The 16,285-nt window shown below is 35.0% G+C and overlaps 1 protein-coding gene across 5 annotated transcripts in view; it reads right to left on the reverse strand.

The window, feature by feature from the left end:
* The window catches only part of FCHSD2 (FCH and double SH3 domains 2), a 300,658-nt gene that overhangs the window by 148,866 nt on the left and 135,507 nt on the right, over window positions 1–16,285 (reverse strand). For all 5 annotated transcript variants that reach the window (XM_055078767.1, XM_024131614.3, XM_055078769.1 and 2 more), the window contains 3 exons: window positions 7,121–7,254; window positions 3,367–3,421; window positions 2,372–2,500 (listed from right to left, as the gene is read on the reverse strand). In XM_055078767.1, coding sequence (XP_054934742.1) covers window positions 2,372–2,500; window positions 3,367–3,421; window positions 7,121–7,254 — 318 coding nt within the window. The remainder of the gene's footprint in view (window positions 1–2,371; window positions 2,501–3,366; window positions 3,422–7,120; window positions 7,255–16,285) is intronic.

Genomic DNA, 16,285 nt, shown 5'->3' on the forward strand with positions numbered 1-16,285 from the left:
CATCCAGAGCTGGGATTTCATTTCATTTCATTTCATTTATAGGCTAGTGTGTTATTTAAATAATGAACCATATACTCTAACCAGGATAAAGAAGAAAATGAGAAAGGAGAATATGCCCAAAGTGATCAGGATAATGCCAGGATAATACCAAGCAATCAAAAAATAAAAAGATAGCTGCTATTACTACTAACCATGGTCCTCTGGCAGTAAGTGATTTCATTATTATTTCATTATTCTAATTTGTAATCATCTCTATGTATCTCTCTCTTTGACTAGACTGAGCTCTTTGAGGATAAGAAGAGCGTCTTGTTCATTTTTGGCTTCTTCCCAAAGCCTAGCATAGTAGCTACTACACTCTAAGTGACTATTAAATGTGTATGATGAAATCAATGACTCAAATCTCCTGTTTCCAAACTACTCATATAAATATTTTTAAAAAAGATTCTACTTAAGGCATTATAACTTTAACAAAAATCCAGAAAATAGACCTTACCAAGACAGCTACTAAAGGGCCACTGTCAATTCAATGATAGAAACTTACATGCTGTAGCTAACAGCATGATTAATGGGAGTTTTCCAATACGGCAGACTATAGAATAAGCATGTGGAAGAAAATGAATTAACACATACAACATGAAAATTGAGAATACATTTTCCTATTTTTAAGGGACAGGAGGGACTCCTGCCTCTATTTTTTTTTTTTTAATCATTTCAGTACCCTCTAATGTTTCATGAAACGAGTAATCTGAAGCATAACCTACCCAATGATGATCAAATACCTAGGTGCATAAGGACTTCAAAGTAAGTTCAAAGATACATAATCTGATTGCTGGCTAGGCCCATTAACCTCCTCTTTGATTCTGGCAGGGGGTAATCCCCCAAATAATTCTGTACCTTTCCTGGTTTATAAAAGGCCATAGGGTTTTAGGAAAGAGATCTTTTTTGGCTGTGGATTCAATTTAAAAAACATAAAGATTTTATTTTTGCTGATGCTTAAACTAATACAGTGTTCATTTAAAAATATGCAAAGGGGAAAGTATATAGTTAACAGCTTTGTTGTAATAGCAGATGGTATATGGGGAATTACAAACTTAAATGTGAGTTGTATTAAAAATCTTTTTTAATAAAGGAGTTGTTTGAAACTGAGTATACATATTTTCCTAGAGAAACCAGGTTATACTGGGAGGCCAAGTCTCCAGTTGGTTCTTGTAAGTCTGAAGCACTTATTAGGTGTAACACCTAATAAGATACTAAAATGTCTAAACCTTTATGTCCAACATTTTATGAGAAAATGTATGCAGAGTTCTCATCTGGGATGTCAAAACAATCCCTTGTCTCTCTTACCACCTGTATCCTAACCAGCAGAAGTCACAACAGGATAGAAGCCAGGAAAAAGGGGATTTCAGACAATAAACAAAAAGGAAATAAAAAATTTTGCAATAGGATACTTCTTAGTTCAGTTTTACTCTCTCCATCCCTCCGTTTTTCCCTAAAGTTTCCAGTAAATGTCCTGTCTCTACTTTCAAGGAAAGAACTCGTAGTTTCTGGACAGAGTTTATCTCTTTTCCAGAGGTACTGTAGAAAGAAAAGAGCACCCATTCCTGCTGCACCCCCTTCTCAACACCTCTAATTCGTGAAGCAAGCAATTCAATGAAAGCAATGTGGTTGGACAGTCATTAAGAACAATACATTTGAGAGGGATGGGTTGAAAATAAAGATAGAATAATCAAAAGTTTGGGTCCTTGAGACAACAAGAGAGAATGAGATACAATTCAAAGCAGAACTTGTCTATCAGCAGTGAGGGCAAACCTGACAGCATGTTAAAAAAAGTTTTCTGCTCTTCCACCCTCTGTCCTTTACTTGAGTTAAAGTTAAAGATACATATAGGTGTATAAACAGAAAGACCAAGATCGAATTTTGTCATACAAGAAACTGTAACCCTACATTTCAGGGTAGAGACATTTTCATATAACTACGAGTTACATTTTCTCTTGTTTTACCCACAGGCACCTCATAAAATATTAATGCACAAGTTTACCTATCAATTAAGCATAAAATGATAAAATTTTAAAAAGCTAAGCTTTTAGAAAATAATCATATATTAATAACAACTATACAGTAAATATCTGCTGCTGCTAGGGAATAATACAATCTTTTACTATGATTTGGCTTTAAACATTTTCTTATACTAAAATTAATTCAGATTACATGACACAGAGGTCACCTAAACAATACCAAGTGTATTCCAACAAAATGCGAGGTAGCCTGGCTGCTACTGTATCGACTCAATCCCATACACCCAACAGTCAACTCATGAGTTGTTTTGTCTTTAATGATACAATATTACCACAGATATTAAGGCTGTTATTACCTTCATAATGTTAACTAAATCTGTTTGATAGTAGCGATCCTGGTGTGCATTTGCTGCCGCTAATGTAAGAAGATAATCATTCCTTGCATGGGTAGCTTTGGAATTACACTCAGATCGCCTGGCTTTTAACTAAAACATAGAAAGAGAAAAGAAAAAGTCAGTGCAAACTGATACTGTACTGAAAAACATATGAGGATACCACTCTTAGTTGGCTCCCCAACAAGAGTAAAGATGACTATGTGGAGAAACATTTATATGCATATAAAAATTCTTCAACACTATTGAAGAATTAAATAAACAGTGACTAGAACTGTTTGACACAGTAAGAGTGCTTTCAAATATTTGTTATTTACACTTTAGGAATTTCCAAAGCTTTTGAGAGAACTTCATAATGTTTCGCTCATTTTATTCTGATGGGAAGATAAAGGTTCTCAAATTAAGTTAAGTCCCTTATCTTCAAAGACTTGGGTAAATCTGCTGGAGTTAGAAAATAGTTTGAAAAAAATCAACACCCCCTAATGTGCCAAAAGAAATGCATGCTAGTTGGGAGCCAGGCAGACAAAGGTAGGTCACTAAGCTTATTTATCAGGTATTCTACAGCTTGCGGATCCCACAGGAAAAATTCACTTGCATCTGGCCCAGAATATCTGCTCAGAGGTATAAATCTGAGTGAAATGGATTTTATTGAGCTTTCTAAAGCCCATAGACTTGTTAAAGTCTCTTGGACTAAGTGTTGAAGACAACAGGCTACCTAAGCAGGTTAGGTATAGAAACATCTCTAAAGCAATCTTGAGAAGCAGGGAGTATCCAAAGTGCTGACACTTAGTTGAAAAACCCTCATGAACTGGGAAAAAAAGTTCTTCCCTGATAACTTTAAAATGCTTCTCTAAATGGAAATCAGATGGAAATAATTGAACTGCACCCTCAAAAGGCCCAATTCTTTTTTTTTTAAGCTAACGTTTCTCAATTGTGAAATACAGTTTTCAAAAACTCACCTTTACACTTGCCTTCTGTAAACTGATTCTTGATTGAAAAAGACTAAGTTTAGATCTATAATAAAAATAGAAAAGTATGTTAATAAAATTATCAAATTACATAATAAAATGATTAAATATTATAATTACTAAATTTTTAAAAAAGTGACCTTTCCCCATGACACTTCTAAAAGAGAACTAAATAAATGGAAAACCAAAAGCAATTATTATTTACCTTTATTTTACTACAGGAAGAATTTAATATTATGGTGAAACAGAAAATAGTGGGATTAATAAAATAAAAATATCCTGAATGACAAAAATACAATTTGACGAATCCAATATGTTGGTATCTCCTAAAAAACAAGAGTCTTCAAACTATAGGTTATTCCCAGTATCATACAATTGCACATACTTTAGTTTCCACAAGGAAGCTTAAAGAAGCCCATGGATAACCAACCTATGGAGACAAAGATTAGCAGGCTTTCAGGGCCATGTGCCATGAATGTGCCATGAATGTGCCAATGCCAGGAATGCAATCTACTGTATGATACTGACCAGGCTCTACAAAGACCTTAATTCCATCACATCTCCCATTAAAAGTTCTTCTTGTTTGGGTGCCTGCCTATGTGCTCCCTCCACTCTTAACATACCTATAGTATTCAGAACATAGAGATAAAGGCCTTGGACTTTCTGCCCTAATATGATTTTGTTCTATTCAACCTTCTCTTTTCTGGTGTCCTTATTTCCCTCAATCCCTCTCAGCTTGGGAGGGGAACCATAATCTAACAATCAGTAATTAAAATATCCTGGCTTTATGCAAACAACTAGAGATAACCATAAGGAGAAAAATGCTAAGGAACAACCAACATTCCCCACAACCAGTAATTTCTGAAGCTGCAATGTTTGTCTTGACTGCAGTGTCATGGTGATTGCCATGGGAAAATTCAATGAATGTGCTGGAAGCTATGCCATAATATGAAATAAAGTTGCAGACCGTTTGGTATTGGAAGACAGAGCAAGCCAGTCTCTGCAGAGCAAATGTGAGGACAGAAAAAGCAGCCTCTCAACTTTCTAACAAGAGAGAAACATTCAAGGACGTACATACAAACACGCATTCCAACTACTCCACTACTAAAAAAAAAGCTGGGTCTAAGAGACTCCTTTTATTTTTCGACCTTGCCATATTCATATTTGATGGGGGTTTTCTCTGTCTTTATTAATCAGATTCCTATTCATTTTGATCTAGAAAAGCAAACGCCACAGACTTTAAAATTTGAGAGCGCCTTTTCAGGGTTAAGAAAGACTGTGTTTGGGGTATACTCATTTCACCTTTTTTTGTAGCCATTATCTAAATAGTCTGAGTTGCATCTGGATTTTCCAATATAAGGATTCAAGTCTCTGGCTTCTGCTTCATTTTCTAATCCTCATACAATCCTTCTGTGGTAATAAAGAAGGTACTAGTAATAGGTAAAATAATACAGTTCCTGTCCTCAAAGATTATTATCTAGAGCAAATAAAATATATACAATGAACCATACTACATACTCCTCCTCCTCACCTACCTTCCAAATGTTAATCTTCCTTAGGTTTCCAAACTCAACTTCTCATCTCATTTTATATATGATTTCTTTCATCCCTTTAACTATCATCTGATATGCAACTGACCCCCAAAGCAAGATCTTCAGGCCCAAATTCTCATCTGAGAGTCAGATATATAACCCTCTACCAAATATATTCACCCCACGGTCCCACATATTTATCAGAACATACATATTCAAAGTGGAACTCAGCCATCCCTTCAAACTGTATCCTTCCTTCTATGCTCTCTCCTAATGTACACATCTCTATCTGTCAAATCATCTATCAAAACTATTGGGTTGGCCAAAATGTTTGGTTGGGTTTTTCCGTAACATCTTACGGAAAAACCCGAAGGAACTTTTCGGTCAACCAAATATATACAGCCCAGTTTTCATTCCTCTTCCTGATCTTCCTTCTTATCTCTACTTAGAAACACCATTCTTCAGAACTGTGTCCAAACATCCCTTTTTTCTATAAAGGTTTCCTTTTTCATTAGGCAAAATTAATCTATTTTCTATGCTTACATAACAGTGTTTTCACACAACTACTAAAATAAATTAATTACTAGGTGAGTGACTTTCGGTACTTAACTTCTTTAAGTTTACTGTGAATAAACAAATCATAAATCTACTTTAAAACACGTTTGTTTTTAATTCTAGGCTTTAAACTTCTTGAGGGCAAAACTTATCTACCTCATCTCTGTATCCATAGTACCCAATTTAGTCATTCAATAAACACTTAGTGAGTGAATGAAGATAAAGAGGCATTTCTCTCTCTGTTGTAGAATTAATTTTCCAGAAAAGTTACACATTGAATTAAATGTCTGATTTGCTGTATCCCCTTTGAATCTGGGCTATATTAGAAGGCAGTTTCTTGCTATCAGCACCTGTGAATTAGACCCTGTCAAATCCACACTTCTCAGGAACAGCCCCACAATTGTCCTCCTTTTCACCTTGTGTCCACCTTGTGGACCCTGGCTAAAATAGGTATTTATATAGGCTCTACAAATCTGTCTATTCTCTGTTCTAGAATCCCTGAGCATTTTAAAAAACAAGTTCTTAAGAACCATGAAAGGATATTCCTAACGGAGAGCACCTAATCTAAAAACTTCAGGTCTAACTGGGAAGATGGGTTCACTGACTCTATGAAAGTACAGGAAATATTTGTATGCTTATAAAATAAAATAATAAAGATAATAAACTAAGTTAGGGAAATATTAAATATGTTTTCCAGTAACATTAAGCACTTTATGAGTATTCATTTACCATCCCTTGGGACAAAATAAACTTTCCAGGAGTTCCTAAATTTTCACAAGATGCCTATGAGATTGCTTAATTTCCAGCAGATAAAAAAGTATATTAAAAAGACAACCCTGACTCCTTCCTAGTCTGTACAAGTGTTCATAGCCTTTCTGATTTCATGACTAGGAGTTCAAACTCCTACATTTTCCATCAGTGAGCTCACCAAATGGGAGTCTCACCTTTCCTCAGAGACATCTTCAGAATCCCATTCTATAACACAGGTTTATTTTTTCTTAAAAAATTTTAACCTTTCCTCAAGTTGTCATTGCAAAAATCTCTACTGTTAGCTTTGCATTTCCTTCTGTTATAAACTGCCAGTTCCTTCTTTTCCTAATTATTCTCAAAATAAAGGACTTTTAATTTACATATATTGAAAGTAAAATTCACACACAGTTCCTAAAGCATACATTAAAAATTATATACGTTAGAACTTCATATAAGAGAAATTCTGGGGCAGGGTTTCTATACTGAGGTCAGTGGTCTTATTCACTTGATGCGTCCATAGTCCTTCAAAGGCATACTGAGGATCAAGGATTTTCGACTACAACTGATTTACTCTGGCATGAGAAAATGGAGGCTCTACACACCATAGCAACTTTAACCAGACTTCTGCTAAGCTTCCAATACCACGTTCATTTGTCTTCTTTCCTTTTCAAAATTTAATTTAATGTGAAAACTGACTGATCAAATATTCCCATTTTGCTTATATTAATTTAAATAAAAATCAACTAATATAAAAGAAAATTTGATCTAAAGTATGTAACATTTATAGGTCCAATGAAACCAATATAACCTAAGAATGACTCTATGCCCTGTATTAACAGAAAACAAAGTACTGGCAAAAATAACATTTATTTGCATAATCACTTTTTCAGAAATGCTAAAACACATACTTTGCCTCGATGTCAGCTTTCTCTCGTACTGCATGAGCCATCTGTTCAGTCTCAAAGTACTTCTTTTTGCCTTTAGCTAAATCTTTCACTGTCTCTTGCAATTCAGTTTGGATCTTTGTCAACTGGTCCACACACTGTAAAATACAAAGTGCAATTATTATGATTTTAGTCTTCAGGCTTACAGAAAATGAGTTTGTCCTAAGAACTATGCACTATGCCCTCAGGATGGAAACCCAGGAGAAGAATCAGCACTTTTAGTACCCTTCAAATTGCAAACTGAAATACAGTGAACAGCTGGTACTCCCATCTCAAGTAATGTATTGAATAGTGTCACAGTTTGCTTAACAACTCTGCTTTGAGAAATAACCTCTGAGTGCTGCTGATAACTGACATTAAGCTAAGGCATAAGAAGAGCAACAGTGAAAATGCTCTTAGTGTTGGAGCATAGCAATAAAGGCAAAAGATTAAAGCAATTCTGTAATCTTCATAATATTAATAAAGTTTCTCTATATGTTTGGGGAACTGATGGTACAAAGGGTACTGAAGGGTTCACTTCTGGGAAAGGAGGACTGAAATCGGAGAAGTCTGGCCATGGAGCAACTAAGCCCATGCGCCACAGCTACTGAGCCTGCACTCTAGAGCCCGCGAGCCACAACTACTGAGCCCACGTGCTACAACTACTGAAGCCCACGTGCCTAGAGCCTTTGGTCTGCAACAAGTGAAACCACCCCAGTGAGAAGCCAGCGCACTGCAACGAAGAGTAGCCCCCACTCCACACAACTAGAGAAAGCCCGAGTGCAGAAATGAAGACCCAATGCAGCCAAAAATATAAATAAATAAGAAATCTGAGAAGTCTGACAGGATAAGCCCAAGATGAAGGAGAGAAGCAAGAAACCTGGGTACCAAATAACAATTTTTACTCAAAACTATCCCCAACTCAACTCTTTGGATACACATACAGATTCTAGGAGAAGAGACAGACATAATAACTCAAAGAAATATTTAACAAATAAACTCTTATAACACAATGGGGCCAAAGTAACACTGCTTTGGGACCCTTCTGGATATCCAAAGCGGGAATTATTTTCCCCAGTTTGAAACAAACCACTGAGAAGTTTCACCAGTCTGAGGCCAGTTCAGGGCAGCCCCCATTAAAACTTCTGAGCCTGGAATAGCATCGTCAGTGCATGGTGGAGATTGAAAAAACACAGCAAAGTAGGAAGAGACATTGGTAAGTAAGGGACCATTTTACCAGGGTGAGCAGTGTGGAATAGAACAAGGACATCAGAAAAGCAAGGATAAAGCACAAATAAACTTAGACATGTGACATATAGGCTAGAGTTTCACTACTTTACAGGAAGTGAGAGATCTGGAAGGTTTCCTATGGGTACATTTACTGAGCACTTAATAAGTGTCAGGCTGTGAATAAAGGGTAAAACAAGACAAAACAAAAAAACACCTCTTTCCCCGCTGCATGAAAACTGGACCCTTAACTTCCAAGGTCTGTGTTTCAACAGAAACCTGACTAACACACAATGTCAACTGGGTTATTCAGCAACATTATGTATAAATATGAATTTACATGATGGGTAAATTGCATCAACTTGGGAGAAATACAAATGAACTACAAATATTTGATGGAGAAGTCTTGGCTTTGGGCTTCTGTGAGTATGGTGATTCCTCTATCTGGACATGTCCCTTGCAGGGACCTTGGAAGCTCTGTCTATAGAGCTGTAATAAAAGGTTTTCCTCTCCTTTAGAGTCTGTGGCTACCCCTGCACATGTAGTCTCATTCCCTTGTCCCAGACCTGTCACCTAGGGACCAAACAGTATAACTCTGATTAGCTATGTAGACTGAAGCATAAACTGGTGGGAGAACTAATTCTACTAATGCAGGATGCCGCCCTGCTGCTTAACTGTGTTCCCTGTCCTAATGTCCTTCTAAGTAAACCTCATGCCAGGTGTGGCCTACAATACTCATGAGTCTGAATGTTTAGTTACATTTAAGAAGACTCCCTATGTACACTGCACAAGCACAATATACTATGTCCAGCACTTTACAGGTATAACATCACATTTAGTCCTCAAAACAACTCTGTGATAAAAGTATTCATATTAGTCCAATTTTAAGATGAAGAAACAGACTTAAAGAGGTTAAACAACTTACCCAAAGTCATACAGTGAATTTACCATGTAATCCATTATAGTATGTACCCTAGTTTTGTGATAACCATGTTTTTAAGGTTTCACACAGATTTACTTTATCTTAAAATAGTAAGCTTTAAAAGAATTGACATATAACTCACATACCCCAGTGGTTTTTAGGATATTCACGAAGTTGTACAACCATTACCTCTGTCTCATTCCAGAACATTTTCATCACCCTAAAAAGAAACCCCATACCCATTAGCAGTCACTCCCATTTCTACCTACCCCCTAGCCCCTGGCAACCACTCATCTACTTTCTGTCTTCATAAATTTCCTATTCCAGACCTTTTGTTTAAATGGAATCATATAACACATAGCCTTATACATCTTACTTTTTTCACTTTTGCATAATGTTTTCAGGGTTCATCTATGTTGTATCATGTACTAATTCTTCATGCCTTTTTATGGCTGAATAATGTGTCATTATATAGACATACTAAAATAGTAAGTTTTATCTTGTGAAAAATCTTTAATTTTTAATAGTCCTTATCATAAACAAATCTCTTATTTACTAAATAACACCCTGACAACCTGACACTCCCATAGAGAAGTGCTAAACATCCCAATAATGCCATATTTGCATGTGTGAAGAGCTGAAAGAATGCTCCATGGCTAAAATTAGATATTAATAACTAGGAACTGGAGCATGGTCTGAAAAAACGCAACTGTGTTTAATGGCCAAATGGGATGGATTATTTAAAAGAGGAGTCAGGTGTAAGGTATCTACATCCAAAATGTTCATCCAAAACAATGAAACTTGGCCTCAGAAAACTAATCAATGAAGGGAAGCCTAAGAGTCCCAGGGTGATATTAAGCACTGAAAGGGTCTGCTAATTTGAATATTTTGAGAGGAAACGAAACACAGTAGGTCAAAGGTTTTCCTGAAGACTGAAAACCATGTGGATAGGATCTCAGTATATTCACACAAAGTGAACACCATGGGTACCTGTACATGAGCACATATGCATGCACACATGCGTGCACACACACACACACACACACACACACACACACACAGAAACACAAACACATAGTCACTCACTCCTTATATCCCTACCCTTTAAAGGACATTTCTCCTTAGTCTCAGGTAACCAAACGTCTTATAGAGATTACTTAACTCATTTTCATTTATAAAAGGTTATTAAATTAAATTACTTTCTACATGTGCCACAATATCAGATGAATTTTGTGACAGTTCATATCTTTAAAAGGATTTCTCAAAAATCTCATCAGAAAACTCTGGTTGACTCTATTCCTACTTGCTTTTTCCCTTTACATAAGTTTCTAAGATACTGTTTATCAAACAGTATTAGAGATAGCCTGTGTGCACACTGAAGAGATCTCTTGTGATCCTTTCTTCCCTAGCATTCATTAAAACGACAACGAAATGTTTCCATCACCCAGGTGAACTGTTTCAAGTCAGAGTAAGCTGTGTTCTTCTTCAAAGGAAAATGCCTGCACATAACAAAATATCAAAAATATTTATTAAATAAAAGTCATCAAACTTAATTTGCAAAGGAACAGGATTTCCTTTCCAACTTTTAAAATAAGTTTCTTCTGTAGAAATCCAATTTTCTGAGGTGGATTAAGTCATATACTTAAAAACAAGCTTAATAATAACTATGTTAAGAAAAGCCTTGATGTGATATATGCCCAGCTCTTTCCCAAGAGTTATCAGCACTGAGCAGACAGAGAAATGAATGTGTAAGTGTACATTAGGGCTATGGGATCATACAAAATGACAAACTTGGATATTAAAATTCAGGATCCTAGTGAAGAAATTAAAAGTATGATTCCTGAGTATGACAGATACTAGGATAGATAGACTTGCTAATAACTTGAAGACAGGAATAAAAATAAAAGTAACTTGGACCAATACATTGAAGGCCTACAAACTAGTACATCCTCTGACCCAGTAGTCCTGTCCTGGAAATTCATCCTAAGAAAATAACTTTTGGGACTTCCCTGGTGGTCCAGTGGTTAAGACTCTGTGCTTCAGCTGCAGGGGATGCAGGTTCAATCCCTGGTCAGGGAACTAAGATCCCACATGTCACACTGTGCGGCCAAAAAGAAAAAAAAAAAAAAGAAAAGAAAATAACTTTTTAAAAAGTTAACTTTTATTACCTTAGTGGTAATAAAACAGAGGAATGACTAAATAAAGCAGAGTAAATGAAAAATTTATTCAGAAGTAAAAAATAATAAACATAAAGCTTGTATAGAAACAGTAATAATTAATTAGGAAATAGAGGATGCAGAAAACAGGATATCCTAAAACAAATTATCCATGTGTTAATTACAACTACTGTAAAAACTAATTAGGTAAAGGAGTAGGGAACATCTATAAAGAGTCTACTGAGGTGAAGAAGTTGTATATATTTTTCTGTAAGCCTATTTAAATATTAAACTCCAAGTATTTTTAAAGGATTGAATACGATTTGGAATTAGAAAGTAGTATATTCAAGTTCCTGCTCAATAATTTACTACCTAAGTCTCTCTAATATTCTTAGCCTCAGTTTCATCATTTGAAAAATAATAATATTTACATATCTAACAGGTTGTCATGAAGATCAAATGAGACTATAATGGATATGGTAGAGTTTACAAACTCTAAAGTATCATACAAATGTGAATCCCAACTATTTCAAGGAAGGTAAACTCTAGTATAAATGAGAACGATATGGATAAAAGCATAGCTAGTTTAATATAAGAACGACAAATGTTAACTAGACTTATTGAGGTGATCATTTTGCAATATACACAAATATCAAATGATTACATTGTACACCTGAAACTAATACGTCAATTTTAACTCAATTAAAAAAAAAAGAATAGATTAAATTTTAAAAAGCCATAGATTATTGTGGCTCTTGTTTTCATTTATAAGCAAATGTCAGCATACAGAAAGTGATTTAGAAAAAGCCATGATATAATTCTCATTATAATCTTTACAACGGTCAGACACTTTATAATTGTATCTGAAATTATCCCCAAGTTTTATAAAAGAAAACTGATGAAGTAGAGAAAATTTTAAAAAGAACATGACCATTAAAATGTTATAGGGGGGGATTTCCTTGGTGGTCCAGTGGTTAAGACTTCACCTTCCAATGCAGGGGGTGCAGGTTTGATCCCTGGAGAGGGAGCTAAGATCCCACATGCCTCGCGGCCAAAAAACCAAAACATAAAGCAAAAGCAATATTGTAACAAATTCAACAAATACTTCAAAAAAAATTTACAGAGGGGTTAAAATCCAAATATATAAACAATTCATACAACTCAATATCAAAAAAGCAAACAACCCGATTAAAAAAATGGGCAGAAGATGTGAACAGACAATTTTCCAAAGAAGATATACAGATGGCCAACAGGCACATGAAAAGATATTCAAAATCACTAGTCATCAGAAAAATGGAAATCAAAACCACAATGCGATATGACTTCACACCTGTTAGAACAACTATCATCAAAAATACCACAAATAACAAATGTTGGCAAGGATGTGGAGAAAAGGGAACCCTGTACTCTGTTGTTGGGAATGTAAACTGGTACAGCCACTGTGGCAAACAGTATAAAGGTTCCTCAAAAAACTAAAAATAGAACTACCATATGACCCAGCAATTCTACTCTTGGGTATATGTCCAAAGAAAATGAAAACACTAATTCAAAAAGATATATGCACCTCAATGTTCATAGTAGCATTATCTACAATAGCCAAGATATGGAAGTAACCTAAGTGTCCATCAACAGATGAATGGGTAAAAAAGATGTGGTGTATATATATATGTATGTATGTGTATGTGTGTGTATATATATACATATATACACACACACACACATGCCACACACACAATGGAATACTACTCAGCCATTAAAAAGAATGAAAATTGCCATTTGCAACAACATGGATGGACTTAGAGGGTATTATGCTTAGTGAAATGTCAGACAGAGAAAGACAAAAACTGTATGTTAACATTTATATGTACGATCTAAAAAATAAAACAAACTAGTGAATACAACAAAAAAGAAACAGACTCACAGATATAAAGAACAAACTATTGGTTACCAGTGGGGAGAGAGAAGGGGGCAGGGGCAAGAGAGGGGGTATGGAATTCAGAGGTACAAACAACAATGTATAAAATAAATAAGCTACAGGATATATTGTACAGTGTAGGGAATATAGCCAGTACTTTATAATAACTATAAATGGAATATAATCTAGAAAAATTTTGAATCATTATGTTGTATACCTCAAACTAACATAATATTATAAATTTTATATATATTATAAAATTTTATATTATAAATATTATACCTCAATTTAAAAATGTTACTGAGGGAGAATTTTAAGTCAAAATTGGTTGTGATCATGACAGAACAAGTTGTTTTAGACTATCTTCCTATAGTCTAGAAACTGTAAAAGTTAGACAAAAGAGATTTTAGAAACAGCCAGCATTAAACAACAGCAATACACGCTGGACTTAAGGGACTGTGATATCTGGAAGAACAGAGCACAGCTAGGTAAGCTCTACATTCACCTTGACTTTTCTTCTTAGGGCAATTGTTGAGTCATGGCACAGAGATGTAGGATATAAACACAAAGTGGTTTTTTACTAGACTGTGGAAACAGAGGTTGGAGTTTGTGGATGCCCAAAGAGCAGGAACTTGAGAGGCTAGACCTGGAAAGAAGGGTACTACAGAGAAGCAAATCCAAAAATCTGCATGCAATTTCCCTGAATCATCAGTTGACTTCTAAATGGCATGTGTGTAGTGAAATTCCAAGAAATTCAGGAAAGAACAGTAGCTGAAAGGCTAATGAACTGAGCAGTGAACAGAAGGATCAGAGAAGCTACATGATGTTGAGAAGACAAAGGTTGGAGTTCAAGTCTTGTCAAAGTAGAAAGCCTTTGGTAAGCACCCCATACTTTCAGGTAAGACCCCAGGAATAAGGACATAAGTGAAAAAGACCAGACTAAAAAAGCCTAAAACCAGACCCTAACACAATCAAGGTGATCTGATAGTATTCTGTCTGCCTGCTAGAAAACTTAATTCTCTTTGGAAATAGAAAACATCTTCCAGAGCCTCTATAATTTTTATCCACAATGTCCAGGACTGTGAGGCCTACTAAACCAGTAGACCCAAATAACCAAAAACAAACAAAGAAACAGTAAATGATAAAAAGAGACCTATAGTGATTCAGATAGTGGAATTATGAAACAGAGATTAGGAGTGACACATTTAAGAGGATAAAGAAAAAACATGAAGAATTGCACCAGAAACATGGACTCCATTTTTTTAGATCAAATAAAAATTTTCAGAACTGAAAAATATACTGAGATTCCAAAAGATAAGTTTTAAAAGCAAATTAAAAATAGCAGAACAGCATAGTAGAACTATATACAATAGGCAAGACACAAAAACAATCCAAGTGCCCATCAACAGACAATTGGGTTAAGAAGATGTGGCATGTACAGGGAACATTATTCAATACTCTATAATGACCTATATGGGAACAGAATCTAAAAAAGAGTGGTTATATGTGTATGTATAACTGACTCACTTTGCTGTACAGCAGAAGCTAAGACAATATGGTAAATCAACTATATTCCAATAAAAAAATTTTTAAAAAGATGTGGTATACACACACACACACACACACACACACACACACACACATACACACACGATGAAATATAATTTAGCCATAAAAAAGAATGAAATATTGCCATTTGCAGCAACATGGATGGACCTAGAGAATACCATCCTAAGTGAAGTAAGCCAGACAGAGAAAGACAAATATTGTATGATTTCACTTATACATGGAATCCAAAAAAATAATACAAATGAATCTATATACAAAAAGAAACAGACTCACAGATATAGAAAGCAAACTTATGGTTACCAAAGAGAAAAGGGAGGGGAGAAGGGATAAATTAGGAGTATGGGATTAACAGATACAAACTACTATACATAAAATGGTTGAGTAACAAGGATTTACTGGATAGCATAGGGAACTATATTCAACATCTTGTAATAACTCATAATGGAAAATAATCTGAAAAAAATATAAAACTGAATCACTTTTGCTGTATACCTGAAACTAACAAAATATTGTAAATCAACTCTACTTCAATCAATTAATCAATCAAAACAAATTAAAAGAAAAAAAGAAATAGAACAGAGTGTAAATTAGCTGCAAGATATCAGTGGAAAACATTCAGACTGAAGTGCAGAGAGAAAAAAGGGTATTAATACAGAAAATGCAGAAAAAGTACAAAAGACATGGACAGAGTCAAAAGGTCTAACAGCACAAATGTCATAACAGGGAGGTAAATAGAATTATACTATTAAAACATTTTTATATTGTTCATGAGGTGGTAAAATACTAATTCACATTAGACTTTAGTAAGTTAATTTAGAGTAAAGTTTGGAGAGCAGTAAAAGTACCAATTCATGGTAAATTATAGTAAGTCAGAAAGGCATACTGGAATCTCTAAGTTAATTCCTAAAAGAATAACAATATTATAAAATTAAAAAGCTAATAGTGGAGGAAAATTGATAACAAAAAGTGTAACATTACTCAATGTTACTAATTACCAGGGAAATTGCAAATCAAAACCACAATGAGATATTACCTCACACCTGTTAGAATGGTTATTACCAAAAAAACAAACGACAACAAACTGACAAGGTTGTAGGGAAACTGGAACTGTTGTGCACTGCTGGTGGGAATGCAAAATGGTGCAGCTGTTATGGAAAACAGTATGGCGGTTCCTCAAAAAATTAAGAAAGAACTACCATATGATCCCGCAATCCTAATTCTAGGTATTTATCCAAAAGAAGTAAAATCAGGATCTCAAAGAGATATTAGCATTCCCATGTTCACTGCAGCACTATTCACAAAAGTTAAAATATGAAAACAACCAAAATGTGCATCAATGCATGAATGTATTAAAAAATGTG

Source organism: Physeter macrocephalus, chromosome 16, assembly GCF_002837175.3.
Source record: "Physeter macrocephalus isolate SW-GA chromosome 16, ASM283717v5, whole genome shotgun sequence".
Lineage (NCBI taxonomy): Eukaryota > Metazoa > Chordata > Mammalia > Artiodactyla > Physeteridae > Physeter > Physeter macrocephalus.